This window comes from Hylaeus volcanicus, chromosome 6 (assembly GCF_026283585.1).
Source record: "Hylaeus volcanicus isolate JK05 chromosome 6, UHH_iyHylVolc1.0_haploid, whole genome shotgun sequence".
NCBI lineage: Eukaryota > Metazoa > Arthropoda > Insecta > Hymenoptera > Colletidae > Hylaeus > Hylaeus volcanicus.
Window position 1 is genome coordinate 17612339 of NC_071981.1, and position 16426 is coordinate 17628764.

The following is a 16426-nucleotide window of genomic DNA, read 5'->3' on the forward strand; positions in this document are numbered from 1 at the left end:
AATTGTTCTTTTCTAAAAATCGTCTGTCTGTTTCGAGGGGAATCGAGTAGGGATTCGCGAAATGCAGGGGTTTTGTCTCTGTCGGTTCGTCGGGGCGCGACGCGTTTTTATTTCTTCTTGCTCGCCTTCGCCGGCCGGTGTATACACCCGATATCGATTTTATTTCCTTGCGAGCACCAATGGATTCCGTCCAGGGAACGTCGCGTGGTTCTTCTCTTATCTAAAACTATTTATTTATTCGCTGTTACAGACAATTACACCTCGTGCATACGCAAGAGAGAAAAGAAATAAAATAAAATAGAAAGGAGAAATTACCGAGCATGAAATCGAAAAGAGAAGAAAGAAACGTGGATAGCGCGTACGAAGAAAACGATCAATTAATTCACCTATTCGAGGTTCGTCGCACCTGCGCGAGACGCGATCGCGATCGTTGAATTCGTCGATTCGGGCACGCGTACGATTCGCTGTGCCGAGAACAGAGATGATCAAAAATTGATTCGAGGTAACACGTGAAACCAACGTATTTAAGTAAGTTTCCTTGAGAATTTCTTCGAGCAGGGTACCAAAAGTGGACGGGTAGGTCCTGAGCCACCCCTCGTTGCTTTCCGCGCGTCCAGCCTCCTCCGCCCCGCGTGGCCCTTTCCATGCGACCCCTGCGTATCGAGTTGGTTACAGATCCCCGTGGCAAGATCTCCAACCCTCTGAATTCCCTACTCCGAGCCCCGTCCTTTCCCCGCTGGCCCCAGGAGCAGCCACGAAGAACGAGGCACCTAGGTACTCGCGAAGCACGCAATAGTCGCGTTCGCGATTTGCGCAACTTCGCGGTCGCTTCGTCTTCGTCGCTCGAACGTCTGTGGGAGCGCGCGAGCTCGCGGCTGGCTCTCTCGCCCTTTCGTTACTCGAGAGATGGTAGAGCGCGCGATTCGGAAAGATGCGAAACCAACGCGACTAGAAAAATAATCGAGACGCGAGAATCGTTTGGAAAGTCGGTTCCTAAATACGACGTTCGCAGCTTCTCCGCGGGGTGCTGTCCGCTCGAGGAGAGAAAGGGTGGCAATCCGCGGAGAGAGAGGGACAAAGTCTCTAAGGGTGCGCGCACGCGTGCGCGTGAATGCGCACGAGCATCCAACGAGCCGGGGATCGCGAGTCGAAGAGGATCGCCTCCGCGTTTCGCGTGGTGGAATCGTGTTAGAATCGCGATAGAATCGATTATTCGTGCAGTCAGTGAACGGGGAGAATCGACCAGCCTAGTCTCGACCCGCGAGATCGATCGGCGACGCGCGTCGACGCCCGAGAGCTCCGTTCCAGTCCTCGTTCCCCATTGATTACGCTATCGACGCCTACCCTGGCGACCACCGTCGATTGACGCCGCTTCGACCCATCGCCTCGACTCGATCGCGCAGGGGTTCGAGCTACTCGATTGGGGAAGATCCCCGGGAGGACATCTTGGAACTGGCCCCTCCCCGCCTCTCCCTCCTCTACGCTCCCCATGCGGACGGGGATGCGCGTTTCGATCGTGGAATTGCGTCGAACCGGAGGCTCGAGCGCGTCTCGCCTCGCAAACGCTTCGGGACACGTGGAGGAACGCTGATCGATTCCGCGCTGCGAGAGTACTTCTCGCGTACCACCTTCGATTGCGTATTGATCCTCCGAATTCGGCTCGTAGCGCCGACCGCGCGCGGCCTGGGAATCTTCTGGAAACCGTTTCGCGGTCGTGGCACGTAACTGGAGTACCGTTCCACCGAAATCCAGAAAACAGCTTGTTTCGAGATACGGTAGGTGTGAAACTCGACGAAGCTCGTTAAAACAGAGATGGAAAAATCGAGAAAGGTTCTGCGAGGGTTCGTTTCGAGAAGAAAACTAGACGGAGCTGGTAAAAAAGCGAGATAAAAAAAGCAAGGAAACGATAGCTGACAGTATCTCGACGAGAAGTTGGTCGCAACGCAACACGTTTAACCAAGATCGAAAGAAGAACACTCGATAATCGGATCGAGCCAAGGAATCGGTCGCGTAGGCTCGCGCATGGTGGTCGTCGGTCGAGGATAGGTCTCCGTTGGAGCGCTGGATAGGATAGGAGTCGATGTTTATGCTCGAAGTATTGGCGCATCGAGCAACGTTGGTCACGAGGTATCGGAAAATCGATAGAAGGCTGTACTGACGCCAGAGTGGTGGAGGCGTCGGTGACGGGTGTGTGGTGGTGGTAGCGACGGCGTCGACGGCGCGCACGTAGCGGTCCCTCGCAACACACGATGACGAAAATGCCCTCGCTGGTGACTTAGACTCCTCGACGAGGGGTGGCTCCGGACGCGAAGATTCGCGCGCGCGGACCCGACGAGTCTGGGCTGCGAACGAGGCGACACGGGACAACGAACAAACGAACGACGATCGAGATAGTCGGAAATCGTCTCGACGATACGCGGTCGCGTTCAGTTCGCATCGGTTTGACGGAATATACGCGTCGGTCTCGCTCTCGAGCAAAGGGGTTAATATTTCACGTGGATCGTCGTATCGTTGACGGCTGTTCGGAAAGGACCAAGAATCGCGCAGGTACGGCTGCCGGTGGTAAAACCGCGGTGACGTGGTAAACGGGGGATGTCGCGGTGTCGGTTTTAACGAAAGACGCGACCATAGACAGTGAAAAAAACGAAGAGTGCGAGAGGGGGAAAGACACGCGCGAGTGAAACGAACCCGCGGAAGGAAGGAGGATAACGCGAGTCGCACCTGGACCCGGAGGAATCGTAGTTAGAGCGTAGCACGCGTCGGAGGGTGTCGCGTACGAACGAGGAACGAGCACGTTGGTGGTAGGGTGGACCAGGTGGTGACGGTGGCAGTAGTGGTGGTGGTGGTGGTGGTGGTCGTGGTGTTGGTGGTGGTGGTGAGGTGGTTGTTGTCGGTGGTAGTGGGCCGTGCGGCATGTCGACCGAGGGGTAAGGGACAGAGTGAAACGGAACGGAAGGGTCGAAGAAGAGGAACGAAGAACGAGAGAGACGTCCCCCTTCTCTCCGGTCGTCGGCTCTTACTCTTTTCCGCCTGTGGTTTCTCTTTCTCTCCCTGTCTCTCGACACGAACCAACGTATTCACTCGAGCGCGGTGTGTGCGTTCTCACTCTCTCCGCGTATGTCATGGGCGCACGGTGGTCGCCGCCGCTGTGGTACCGGATCTCTATGCCGATCCGACGTGCTGGATGTGGCGGAGCAATAGCGACAACAACGTCGTCGTCTGAGTTGACAGGAACGGTAGCACCACCGGAACCGGCGGTGTCCTCGTCCACGAGAGACGTCCTCGGTCGCGATCACGGTGTTCTGATTCGTTCGAGGTTGCCGGACACGAGGAGACGGTGGTGGTTCTCCGCGTTCTCGTCTTGGTCGTCGTCGTCGTCGTTGTTGTTTCCCTGGTTGCGGCGCGACGCGCATCGCGACTGGTTCGCTCAGTGACGAGACCAAACGATCGACAATCGACAGTGACAGAAACCAGGTGGGAAGGGATAAAGGTTATAGTGTTCGCGAGATAAACGCGTATCGTGTTCGGTGCGCGCGTAATATAGTGCGTCGAGTCTAGAGAACAAACGGCGACTGGTGCCCGTCGCAGAGGAATATCGACGGTAAAAAAGAGTCGCGGACGGAGTGCGCGCGATCTAGCAAAGAAACGGTGTGTGCACGCGGTGTGTCCGAGCACGGGAGAGCGAGTGCGCGGCCACCCGAACTAGATGTGCGTAAATGGAAGGTATAGGGGACGTAGCCGATCATCAATCGCATAGCGAGCAATTACTGGACTCGGTCGATTCCCCGGCGGCGGTTTCTACGCATGGCCGGGGAACCGGTGGGGGTGGTTCGAATGGGAACTGTGCAGGTGGAGGAGGAAGCGGTGGAGGAGGAGGAGGTGGTAGCAACAGCGGTGGTAGAGGAACGGTGGTCGGTGGGGGTAGGCATCACCATCATCACCACCACCACCACCACCAACCCCACCATCACCAGCAACAACAACAACAACAACAACAACAACACCATCACCATTCTCAACAGCAACAGCATCAAACTCATCATCATCACCACCACCATCCTCAACATCATCATCATCATCATCATCAACAGCAGCAGCAACACCAACATCAACATCAACAACACCACCAGCACCAACAGCACGAGCTCGGCGTCGACGGAGCGGGTGGAAGAAACCCCGGTGGAAGTGGAAACGGCAGTGGTGGTGGTGGTGGTAACGGAGAGGGTATGTCATCCTCCGCCTCGCAAAGTCCCGACATCGCGTGCGCGAACTTGCCGCTGGAACTACTGGCGGCTGGCGCGCTCGGCGTCAAGGAGGAGCGAGAGCTCACCGCCGCGGAGGATCTGTCGTCGTCCCAGGAGCCACCGAGTAACAGTATCGTCGGCGGTGGTAGTAGCGGTGGTGGCGGCGGCGGTGGCGGCGGCGGAGGCGGTGGTGGTGGTGGTGGTGGCGGCGGCGGCGGTGGCGGTGGTAGCAGCAGCACGAGCAGCAGCAGCAGCAGCAGCAGCAGCAGTGGCGGCAGCGGCGGAGGTGCCGTCGGTGGCGCCGGTGGTGGCAACGGAAACGGCGGTGGCGGTGGCGGTGGTGGCGGCGGCGGTGGTGGAGGTGGTGGTGGTAGACAGAACGCGAGGGAGTCCCTGTCGGTGATCGTGCCACCTCAGGACGTGGACGTGGACTCGCGTGACGCCGACTCGGAGCTCCTCAGTCCGGGCAAGCTAACGCCGACGTCGGGGATAAGCGTCTCGGTCGCGAGTATGATCGACGCGACGGACTTCAGGGCGATGCAGCCGGAGCCGACCTATCAGACGCTGACCTCGGTCGCGGAAAGGATGTCGCCGCCCGGCTTCAGTCCTGGTTCCTCTTACGCGACCCTGACGCCGTTACAGCCGTTACCGCCGATCTCGACGATGAGCGACAAGTTTGTATACAGTGCACACGCGGCTGGCGGCGTTACCGGTAGTTTCGCGGTGATGCAAAACAACGGCCTCGGGAACATCGGCCTCGGGATGGGTAGCTCGCCGTACGCGTACGACAAATTGCCCTCGATGGGCATGTCGCCGCCGCACAATTACGCCTCGCCGGGCGCGGGCCTTCAGCCGAGTCCTCTGTCACCGCAGAGCGCCTACAGTCAGAGCGGACTCAATTCGCCGCACAAGTCCGCCAGTCCTCACTACGATCCGGCCTTTTTGCCGAGGTTGCAGCAGAGTCCGGCGGCCCTCAGTCCTTCCTCGCCGCCGGCTGTTTCGGCGACGGCCAGTTTCGCGCCTTCGCATCATTCCCCGCCCACGCATTCCGTGCCGGCTGCATCGCCGCCTCCCATGCAGACGCAGCTGCAGCAACAACAGCAACAGCAGCAGCAGCAACAACAACAACAGCAACAACAGCAGCAGCAACAGTCGATGCCGCAGCAAACGATCGCGCACACGCAGCACGTGCAGCACACCTCGGTCGTGATGAAGACGGTGTCGTCGGCAGGGAACGGAGCCGGCGAGGTCGAGGAGATCAACACCAAAGAACTGGCGCAGAGGATCAGCGCCGAGTTGAAGAGGTACAGCATACCGCAGGCGATATTCGCACAGAGGGTTCTCTGCCGTAGTCAGGGTACCCTCAGCGATCTGCTCCGCAACCCGAAGCCCTGGTCCAAGCTCAAGAGCGGCCGAGAGACCTTTCGACGGATGTGGAAGTGGCTACAGGAGCCCGAGTTTCAAAGAATGTCGGCCTTGCGGCTAGCAGGTTAGTGCTCCATCGTGTCTCCCACGATAATAACCGTCTCGTTCCTCTTCTCACCTTTACTTTACTTCGCTAACTGATACATCACGCGTATAATCACCTTCGATTTCGGTTGCCGTACGGCGTATCGTTGTCGATCGCTCGATTCGGACATCGAAACGATTCTCGCGTCTTTCCTTTGCTTTTATCTACGATGCCATCGTTTTGGACCGCGAACGCGTTACTAACCGCGATCTTATCCTCGGATTCTATCGCTCCACGTCAAAGTCGCTCTTTGCTCCAACTTTTCCGTGCCATCTTAGATCTGTTTGTCGACTCTTCGATTAAACACGTTAATCGTTATATCCGCGCGTCGTCGAGAACTCTGCTCTCCCCGTAACGCGATTCGCGACTATTACCGAGATCCTCGAGTTCCTCCTGAAATCGCTAAAAAAATTGGCGCCATCTCCGATTCCGTTGGCATCGAGTCCCTCCGGATTCGAGGAAAGCAACGTTCTCGTCGAAAGCAAAGTCGTGCCAGGATGGAATCCGTTCGGTCGGAAAGGAAAATCCTCGAGGAAAATTCCGAGAAAGACGGTGCGAAAACGACGTAGCAGGGCCTCTGTTTTGGGGCAGGGTCGACGAAATCGGACGAGCGCGTGCACGCGCGTAAGAGACGCGGGCGGAAGCGCACACGTGGCACCCACGTGGAGAGGCGTTCCCTTCCATATCATTCAGAGATAGACGCGCGGAATAACACTTTTCGAATTCAACATCCTTTGCCCCGGCACAACAGCGCGTACAGTTTATTGATCGTGGTCACGCGGTGTTCGCGCCTAGGCGCAGACGCGACCTCGACGACGCCATGTTCGCCATGCCGCCGCCACGCTGTCGTCATCCCCTCCCGCTTAGGGTTTTACCCTGTCCATCCGAGAACATGTTATCCGGCCTGCGCGAATTCGCGCCTGACAGCCGCACAGACTCATGCTGCGTGGACTGCAACGGACTCGATCATGCGACGAACTTCGCGATACCGTTTCGAAAAAATAGACTCGATTTTGCGTAAGATCGTACCTATAGACTTGGAGTTTTCTTCTTTCGTGTTTCATCGGTCGAGATGTTCTCTGTCTTCGCAGGATAGCCTATGTATTCTCGATCATCTACGGAGCTTTAATTTCTGTCCGTCTTTGATTTCGTACTTTGTTCTCAATCCAAAAACTTTGATTATCGGCATTCGAGTCTCTGTCGTCGTACGATTTAAATTCACGCGGTAAGAAGGTCGGGTAAGATTGGGCAGATGTCGGAAGGGGGTAGAAATAAGAAAAGCAAACTCGCGTTTAGGGAGAACAAACATTTCTACCAAACACCGGTACTTCCCCCTCCGTCGGTAGCTCCGGCGTTTCTTTTGTACGCTGGCAAAGGAGTAAAGATAATGTCGAGGAGGGGTGGTAACTATTCTGTAACCAGTCGGAGCTGTCTCGTTCTCCGTCGCTCTCCTCGGATGCTCGCGAGGGTCGCGGAAAGGCTGGGGAGGGGGGATACCGAAGAAAAGGTGACGGTAGTGGTAAAAGGGTTCGTCGAGGGAGACAATGCTGCGAAAAGAAGGGTTCGATCCAGTGCCCTTCAGATTGGAGTCCCGCTATTGTTTCCCACGTTTCTTTCTCGCTCGTTCCGAAGTGTCGTCTCATTAAAACACGTTCGAAAGCGTCGTGGCTAACACAGGTGAGTCGCTTAACTTCCAGCGACTACTTTTATTCAAAAACCGCCCTTAGTTTGTTGGAAGGATAAAACGAAACAAATCATCGGACGTCGGATGCCGTTTCAAAATTTCAAATTATCTCGTTTCTCCCAAAATCCTTCGGAAATCATTCGTCGACGAATCTTTGAACGTGAATTTTCCGGGAAAAGGAACTTTTCCGTTCAGGCTTACGGAATCATCGCGACGCGAGGTCTAAGAATGCATTCGACTGAAACGACCGTTGCATACGGCAGCTCGTAAATGATTCAGAGTCGAGATCGATGGGAAAGCGGTGCTAACTCCAGTCGCGTTGTATCTCGAGTTTGTACGTTCACGATAATGGACACACGGTGTACAGTAATAGTCGTATCGATCGAACGGCAACTCTGACCAAAGAAAACACGGTTCGCGTTGTACGGTGTCTTTTACGAATGAAACATGGAAAAGAGAGAAACGTCTGTTCGCGGAGGCGATAGACTTTCGATGAAGGACACGTTCAAACTTTTTCAAACGAAAGCTCAAGACGCGAATAAACACGATTGAATGTTAAATAATCGAATAGGTGACGAATGTATCTTTACCTTCGAAAGTGGAGCGACGAATTCACCGCTGCTCGGTAACGAGGGAATGAAAATTTCGTCGAATTAACATTTACGTGAAGCAACAGACACGAGCTCCTCGAACCTTTATACCGAACGTTTAATTCGTTTAAATTGCGAGGGTGCATTCAATTTTCTTGCAATTTTTCCTCATTCTTCCTCCACCGTCATCGGTCTCCTCGCAGATCACAGAAACGTCATCGATGACCTCGTTACCGTTCAACCCGTAACCTCGGAGGGACTCTTTTCCGTCGGATAAAGCCAGTCTCTAGTTTGATTTCGTCCAAGTGCGTTCGGGGAAAATAGAACAAGTCATCCAACGATTCGTGAAAATAAGTTAAATAAGATCTTTTATTAACCTGTGATCCGTTCGACTAAACCTTTGAATTTTTTTCGAGCTCCGCAGGTACCGAGCATTAGTGAAATTTATCTCTCGCGTATCTCGCAGAGTATTCCTTATCACGAAACTTGAAGCTTTTCCTCATTCGATTATTTCTATTTGTAATCGTCGTGGCTCGCGTTTCACGTTCAGATCGCATCAAAGAAATTACAGATGCGACCGACAGCTGGCTGCGAAAGGTGTCTTCCGCAGTCCCGAAACGCGAGGAATAAGGGAACAGTGGTGAAGAAGAAGCGCGTAACGGACGAGGACGATGTCTGGAATGACGTCACAGCCCCTCGTGGTACCCACATCTTCCATCCGCGTTACAAAAAAATTCAAGAGGTTGCGTTCGCAATCGGCGACTCGTTTCGAGGACGCGTCCTCGTGTTTGCAAAGTCCCAGCGCTTCCTGAGGATCACCTTCTTGCCCTCCCCTCATTCCCCTACCCCCTGTCCCACGTGATCTGCATCGCAAACTAGAAGGATCTTGGGCTTGTTTTTACTCTTTTGTAACCTCGATTTCGTTGCTTCCGGTGATAGGTTGGTAGTTTCGAGTGAAACAGATCGCGATCAGCCAAAGGGTTACATAAATATTAACGGGAACGTTTGTTTTTTAACAATCGACATCGACTTTGAACGTTCGTAGGCGTTTAAAAATTCTGTTCAGCGTATTCATCGGTAGCGAGCAACGCTCGCAACAGTTGAAGTTTCCCTTTGACGTTGAAAGTTTCCTTCGAGCCGGTGCGTCGTTCCTCGAGGCGCGTTTCCTCGGATCCTCTCGCCGTGGACGATAAAGAGCAATCGATGCGGGCTTTTATGCGATAGAACGACCACGAGGACGCGCACCGTGGTGACCGCCGCGGTTTCCGGGCCGTAGTCACAGGACAATTATTTTCAACGTGCTAGCTCCCCTGTTCGAGGCAACATTCCTTTTTTCCAAGTATAGAATGCACCCTCTGCGCATGACGCGAGTGCTGTTATTAATAACAATCGGAGACAGCCACGAGTTAAGGGAATAAGCGGTGTCGCAGCTCCGGGGCTCGTCCTTCGAGGAATTTCCAAGTTTTTCGAATGTTTAAGTCAATTTTCACAAATTCTTCGAATAATCATAGTACAGTCCTTCTCGAAATTAGTATCGCGAGGGTTAATTCCAGCTTTGCCGATTCGCTCGACGACGACCCATCGCTCAGGGGTTGTCGAGACTCGTTCGAAAGAAACCTGATTTTCCCCGGAAACTTTTGCTCGAGGAACACGATGGACGTGAGAACGCGGCGAGCCGGTGTTGGTTTCCAGCCGGTTGTCACAGCACGCGCCGAAACGCGACACCGCGTCGAGGAGACCTTACATGCGTCGCGTTTGCACGATTCGCACACGCACACGCGCATGCACGCTGACGCACGGGTTACGAATTCCGCGCGTCTTGGATTGCCAATCGGCGCCTGTTTCCACGGGACGTCCTGTCGGCTTCACCGATTCCGTTTCGAACCACTTCCGTGGCGAGTATCGATACTATCGGCTCGTCTCCGCGGTAACTAGTATTTTCCTTGGCGTTGCGAGGAAAGTAAGACAAAACGACACTTGGCATCGTAGAATCGTGAACGATGCGAATTTGTTGCCTACGTTCGTCGATAGGATTAAAACGTTGATCGAAAGCGTTCGAAATCGTTCGATCCGAGCCAGTCCCGTTTCGCACGATCGATAATCGATCTCCCCCTGGGAAAATCAATTTTTTCGACGATCCGAGACACGTGCCAGATCCGTTCGACATAGGGAAGTTTGGTTTCTGTGACTCGCCATCGTCGAGAAAAGGCTATTCGGTAAATAGTACCGAATGGCTGGAGGCGAAGAGGGGATCAAGGTGCAGATGTCGCATCAACGAACACCTTTCGTGGAACAGCTGTTGCGCCACACCGTCGACCTAGGAAAATCGTGACCTTCGGCTCTCCCGTGCTCCCCTTTCACGTTTCTACGGATTATAAAATCCAACGGGACGCCACCTCCTCGTAGGAATAAAACTTGAATCGTCTTCTCGAAACTCTGGGAAAGTCCTGAGTAGATTGTCTGATAGTCTCGCCTTTACCAGACGATGACGCAACGTTCGAGAGGTTCCGTAGTTTCTGAAACGTTCCTCTCCGCGATTGTCGCTTCGATTTGCAATGAAACGAGAAAACGAAGATGAAGGGATGGGAATTAGGGCGGAGTCGGAGAGCTTTTTTACTTCTCTCTCGAACGGAAAAAAGATCGAAGAACCGAAGCAGAGAATTTCAGAGTTCGCACCTAGACCTTTCGCCAAACTCCGCTGGATTGTTTATTTTTACGAAAAGCAATAATTTTTCTTTTGTTTTCGCCAACGAGAATATTAGCGTTTTATCGTATAAGAAACGGAAAAAAGAAAGGGAATCGATCGTATTTTTGTTGAACGCATCGTGTCGCGATTGCTAAAGTAGTCGTCGAGCGCAGCCTGTTCGTCTCGAATTAAACTTCGGTCAGGTCGTTGATAAACGAAAGGTGACACTGGTATGTTTTACAGTAAGCCTACTCTCTCTTCGAACGACGCTTCGTGTGGCTCGGTAAACGTTCGCAAGAACCCGTCCGCGTACGGTGAAAAGGAATCTTCGCGGACACCGGTCGTCCCTCGATCGTTTTCTTCGTATCGCGATAGTCGTGACTTTCGCAGAGGTTGTCGCGTCTAGGAACATTTTTAACGACATAAGCGTCATATGTGCCGCGTCATCGGTCGGAAGGGTAGGAAGGAAAGGGAAGGGTTTTACGTAAAAGCAAACGTTGCGAGTCGTCGAGGTGCTCCTTGGTAGGAGCGTTTCGACAAGAAGAAAAAGCTGTTAACTTTGTTACAGAACTGACCCGACATTAGCATGCAATGTACGTTAGAAATTCTATACGGTCCTGCACCGGTGGCTTATAGCGCGAACGTTTTGCGTCAGTAAACGTATATTTGTTGGGCCGTAGGCTTAATCTTTCCCAGCGAAGCGATGAACAAAACTCGGAAGCGTTTTCTAACGTTAACATCGCACCTAACAAACCGTCCTAAAAAGAATACAAAAGAATTCTAAAAATTGTCCACCCAATTCCCTCCCTCTGTTTGTAAAACCAGAAAGGAATAGCGAAAACTGTTTCGCGGAAAATTCAAAGTTTATCGTGGAGTTTTCATGAAAAAGAGAGGGAAAGGGAAAGAGAGTGGAAGAGTAGAAGACAGAGGAGAAAAAGGACAAATATTTCCGGAAAGTTTCCCGATGAGTTCTCTCCCTGAAACTGCTTTCCAGCAGGTCTGACTCATCCTCCACGTCATGCATGCGATATACGTCTACGTACACCGCACGGAACACGTATTACAACGCAAAGTCTCTCTTTCTCTCCCTCTCTCGCTTTCTACCCTCTTTTCCATCGCGTAGACGTGGTAACAGGGTTCTCAGTGGGAACCGGCTTACCGTTACGAGGCATACATGTCAGTCTGCTACTGTTACGTACGTGACTCGCGTATGTACGGGCTGGTACCGATCGGAAAGGGGATGATTCTTCGCTGGGAAAAAAAAGAACCTCGAGCCGTTCCTCAACCCTTTGCTCACCGATTCGTTCTTTTTTCATTTCACGTTCGATCGTTTCGAAATTTTTCACGCTCCGTCTGGTAGCTTCGGACGCGAATCGAAACATTCAATCGTCGATGAATCCTCGGTGGACAAAGTTTCGACTCTCCTTTGTCAAACGATGTCTTAGAACGTTTCGAATACAACGGGAATATTCGAAACGTCGATAAAAATTTTTACATCTGAAGGAAGACTTTGGATCCCGACTCGATCCGTCGTAGTTCGTGTTGCGTAATATTTCTTCCGACTCCGATTTTTGTACTCCGATTAACGTATTCTTACAGTCTTCGCGACATCGATGTTACGAATCGAACGTTTCTAACGTTTTGGGAAGTTTTGATCGAGTAGATAAATTTTCCGTGAATAATAAGACCAGATTTGTCAATCTGTGGTTTCTCTCGAGCTTCTCTCTTAAAGGGTCGAACGCTCTTCGCTCCTCTAACGCGGTGGTCGAGCTTTGGAATAATTTACAACTTTACATAATCGTTTTAACCGAATATCCAAACGATTATTCAAAGCCGGCATGGGAAATTATTCGAAACGTTCGTCGAAAACGCAGAGGGAGATGACAGGGAGGGTACATTTCAATTCAGTCGATATCGCGGGGTCGAGCAGAAGTACTTTACAAACCGCTCGTTCTTGGAATAGACGTTCGCAAACTATTTCCGGAAATTTTTCGTACAAAGATCATTCGAAATACCCATGAATTTCCATTTTCCGTCAAGTTCTTTCCTTTTTGTATACATTCCTTAACTTTGAACTTATTTGTTTCGAAACGATATTCGCGCATTCCTTTACGTTTATTTAAAAATCTCCTCGTACGATTCTTGGCTAACGACACACTTGAATCTTTTCGAATCACCATCGCCGATATTATTTACGTAATTTACACCACCAAGTTTATCCGAGCGTGTAAACATACCAGTAATAGCGTCTGCTTCCATTTTTCCAGAAGAGCCTCCATGATTTGCAGAACAGGTACATATTAATTCGGTAACGACAAAGATACGAAAGGAATCCTAGTTCCTATTAGCTTTCCCGGTTTGCTGCTTGGCCTGGCAAACTGTATATTTTTTTTGTTTCTAGACCTAACTGCGTCGCTTACCGATGCAACGAATCGTATTCATTTTGATATGCATTCGTTAAAGTGTGTCGAAAAAGAATCGTATCTCGGTTATTTCGTCAAGGTTCCACGATGGAATCAAATGGAAACTATTCTCAAGGGATTGCACTTTACGAGACGAGAATGATAAAAATCGATTTTTCGCACCTATCATAGCAGTCTTACCCCGTAAGTCGCAAAAAGCATCCCTCGGTTGCTGGATTTGAACGAAAGGATATACGAAAATTTTGTCAACGTCTAGAGGTGATCGTTCGAAAGCGTCGTTCGACGAACGAACAAATGCCGGGTTCTTCGAAATATCCACAATCGAATCTCTCGGTCTCTCGTCCCGAAATGGTCATTCGTCGCCCGCCTCCGCCCCCCGCCCCCGTCATCGGCCGAAGACGATCGTCGACCGGAAGTCTACACGGAAGATCGCAGAGGAGCGGACCTCGAGGAGACCACGTCCACTCCACGCGCCTCCTTTCGAGGCGTCGAGAGCGGGAAATCGATAGTCTCGCGATGTCCTCGCAGAGTCGCAAACGGCCTTAAAACGCGCTGTTCGAGTCTCGACCAGCCAAACGGATAGACAAAGACACGCACCTCCGCGGACGGTTTCAATTCGATTCGAAACAATTTTCATGATCGCTTCGCACTTGCGATTTGCGTCCCGCGATCGAGAATGGTTTCGTTCCGCGTTTCTTTCACTCGGAAATGGGCAAAATTCTTATCCGGATAGACACTAGCACGTGCAAATGAAATTACAAATTACATTGTACAATAAAATAATTCGCTGCGAACGAAGCAAAGTTGTAACGATCTAGCTATTCGGAGTTGTTTTCGTTATCTATTATTCGAATCAAATTTTGCCCATCTCTGGTTTCAGTTGGTCGCGATAACGTTCCGTCCCGTCTCCTTTTCCCATCGCTTCGCCCGATCCTTCGCGTACTTTAATTTCTGTCTTTTCTTTCGTTTCAACCGTCTACCCTTCTTTCGCTTCTGTTTTTCCTTTGGGTCTTTTTTTTTCAGCGTAGATTTTGTTGACGGTTCTAGCGAGGCAGCGTCTTCGACGGCGAGTTTGAATCTGACATTTTCCGCGTTAATCGCGATCGATCGTGAGCGAAGAGGAGGCTGCGGAAACGACGTCGACACGATACTTTTTTTTTGGCGTTTGCGCTACGTTTTGTAGCGGAAAAAGAATCATTTTTTGATCGTTTCAAGATTCGTATCGTCGTTTGCCATGCCTGGATATTGCCAGATTTCGACGGCGAATGCTCGAACGTGTACGGTCACTCTTTCAGAGACGTTGCGTCATCTGTGAATCTGGTAATCTTACTTCATCGCGCAGTTTAGAATCGATCGATCTCGTAAAGGCCCGAAGACGCTGTCGATCGTCGTCGATCGAACGGTTTAGTTTGTGTATCTATAAGTTGTGAGTACCTTTTAAGTGAACACGTGTGACATACCCCTGCTTTGTGTTTTATGATTTCTTTCTCGGGGCACGTTTACTCCACTTTTTACCGATTTTGTTCAATTTGTTCGTACCTGAACGGGGAAACGGAGAACGAAGTCACGTAAGACGCGCCACGATTCATTTCTGAAACGATAGAGATAGAATTGAAACGATGATTTTCGTCGCCGACCTTCCTTTCCCAGACGCTGGATAATTCGGCACCGATTCGTTCGCGTCTCATTAGCCCTGGAAACGTGACTTTTTCTTCTCTTTGTTCATAATTTCTGGCGGACGAACATAATTTCGGGTAAACGAACGAGAACAAATTCGAGAACCGAAAGTAACGTTTCCATCGTAAAGTGAACATGATACCGTGATTAAACGCTCGAGGGAAAAGGGAAAGGAAGCCGACGAAAATCGGAACGCGAGCCGGAAAAACGCGAAAGAAATTATAAGCGAGGGTATTCCGCGCTATGACGGATCGCCGCCATTGAAAACTGATTTGAAGTTTAAACGCAAGGTGTGTGTCTATCGGTTTGGTTTTAGCCCTGAGCAACTGCTCTGAGAGCGGAGGCGAGCCGGAAGCCATGCTGGATATCCACCACCCAGGAACCGGTCTCGAGACTCACCATCAACAGTTTCACAACTCATATGGTAATATCAAAATACATCACTTTAATATTTTACTTAAATTACACGAGCGTCTTCCTCCGCGCTGGAGACAAAGTAAAGAGAAAAAAAAACAGCGGAATAAGTATGCAAATTATCCCTAGCGTTTCCCTTCGCCGTCGCGAACAAGATATTTAAATTGTATCGGAGTCTCCCTCCGAGTCGGGATGAATAAAGATAAAAAAAAAATACTATTTAAACTATTCGGATGTCTCGGCGCGTTAAACTCGCGAGCCTTCGATCGCGTTGTTTTTACCGTCGATTTGTCCAACTGTCGTCTTTCTCTGGCGAGAAGGAAGATATCGCGATCCTTTCGATTAAGTACCGTCCCTTAGAACATTCGCGAACATTTCCCTTAGCAATTTTTTAACGAGTCTCTGGTAGAAGTTATAGAATGAAATAAATAACCCGATCGCCTATCGCCTATCGTAGTCGTTAGATATTACATCGGATTTGTCCTCCTTAGCTTCCTTTAACGAGCCCCAAGGGCGGAAGAACGCTCGCGCCCTTGATCCGGCCATTTCGAACCCTTCTAGATTCTAGACGATCGTTCGATCGTTCCGGAAGTCCGTTTGATCGGCCGTCTCCTCGATTAATCGGAGACAATCGACCCGTCCGTGTCACGAGCAAATTAATCGCGGATAGGCTCGATGTTTTTGGGGAACCAAGGCATATCGTTCTCACCCTGTTTATTTCGTTTTTAGTTTGCAACATTTCTGATAGCTCTCGTTCGGTTCGTCGGTTACTCGATCTCGATCGAGAAAGTATATAGGATAATACTACGGAACGCGATTTCCACGTTTGCCCGCGGACAGAGGGGTACCTAAGTTACTCTCAGGGGCTGTAGCGGTGTTTGTAGCTACAGTACAGGTTTAATAACCCCGAGGTAGCCGAGCTAGAAGGAGGCCAGCGAGCCCCAATAGATGAGAAGTAAGAGATACCGCAAACAGTATTAAAATAATCCAGGAGTCATGTAAGACGATGATAAAAAGAATGGAAATAAGCTAATAATAAGTAAGCAGTAGTGCAATAACTTTGTATAATAAGTTACGCACTTTAAATAAACGAACGAACGAACGGTACCTAAGTAGAGTATAGGCCCTACTGTAATTCGTTTCTTGCGATTCTATCGTATCCGGTGATGGTAAAAATAAAATAAAAATGAAAAATAAA

At 50.8% G+C, this 16426-nt stretch overlaps 2 protein-coding genes across 2 annotated transcripts in view; both read left to right on the top strand.

Moving 5' to 3' along the window:
• Positions 1-748: 748 nt before the first annotated feature.
• LOC128878551 (AT-rich binding protein-like) lies at positions 749-4647 on the top strand. The gene is made up of 2 exons (XM_054126838.1): positions 749-4413; positions 4475-4647. The coding sequence occupies exons 1-2, from the start codon at positions 3717-3719 to the stop codon at positions 4645-4647; spliced, it is 870 nt and encodes a 289-aa protein (XP_053982813.1). The 5' UTR covers positions 749-3716.
• LOC128878378 (homeobox protein onecut-like) overlaps positions 4554-16426 on the top strand; it is a 60218-nt gene continuing 48345 nt past the window's right edge. Inside the window, exons 1-2 of the mRNA XM_054126521.1 lie at positions 4554-5733; positions 15131-15238. Of these exons, the coding sequence (XP_053982496.1) occupies positions 4755-5733; positions 15131-15238 (1087 nt within the window). The 5' untranslated portion in view covers positions 4554-4754. The remainder of the gene's footprint in view (positions 5734-15130; positions 15239-16426) is intronic.

Bases quoted from the DNA above. Each gene is read 5' to 3' on its own strand.
- LOC128878551 (XM_054126838.1), top strand. From the start codon at position 3,717: ATGGAAGGTATAGGGGACGTAGCCGATCATCAATCGCATAGCGAGCAA. The intron at 4,414-4,474 runs GTGGCGGCGGCG...TGGCGGTGGTAG, and splicing joins TAGCGGTGGTGGCGGCGGCG to CAGCAGCACGAGCAGCAGCA.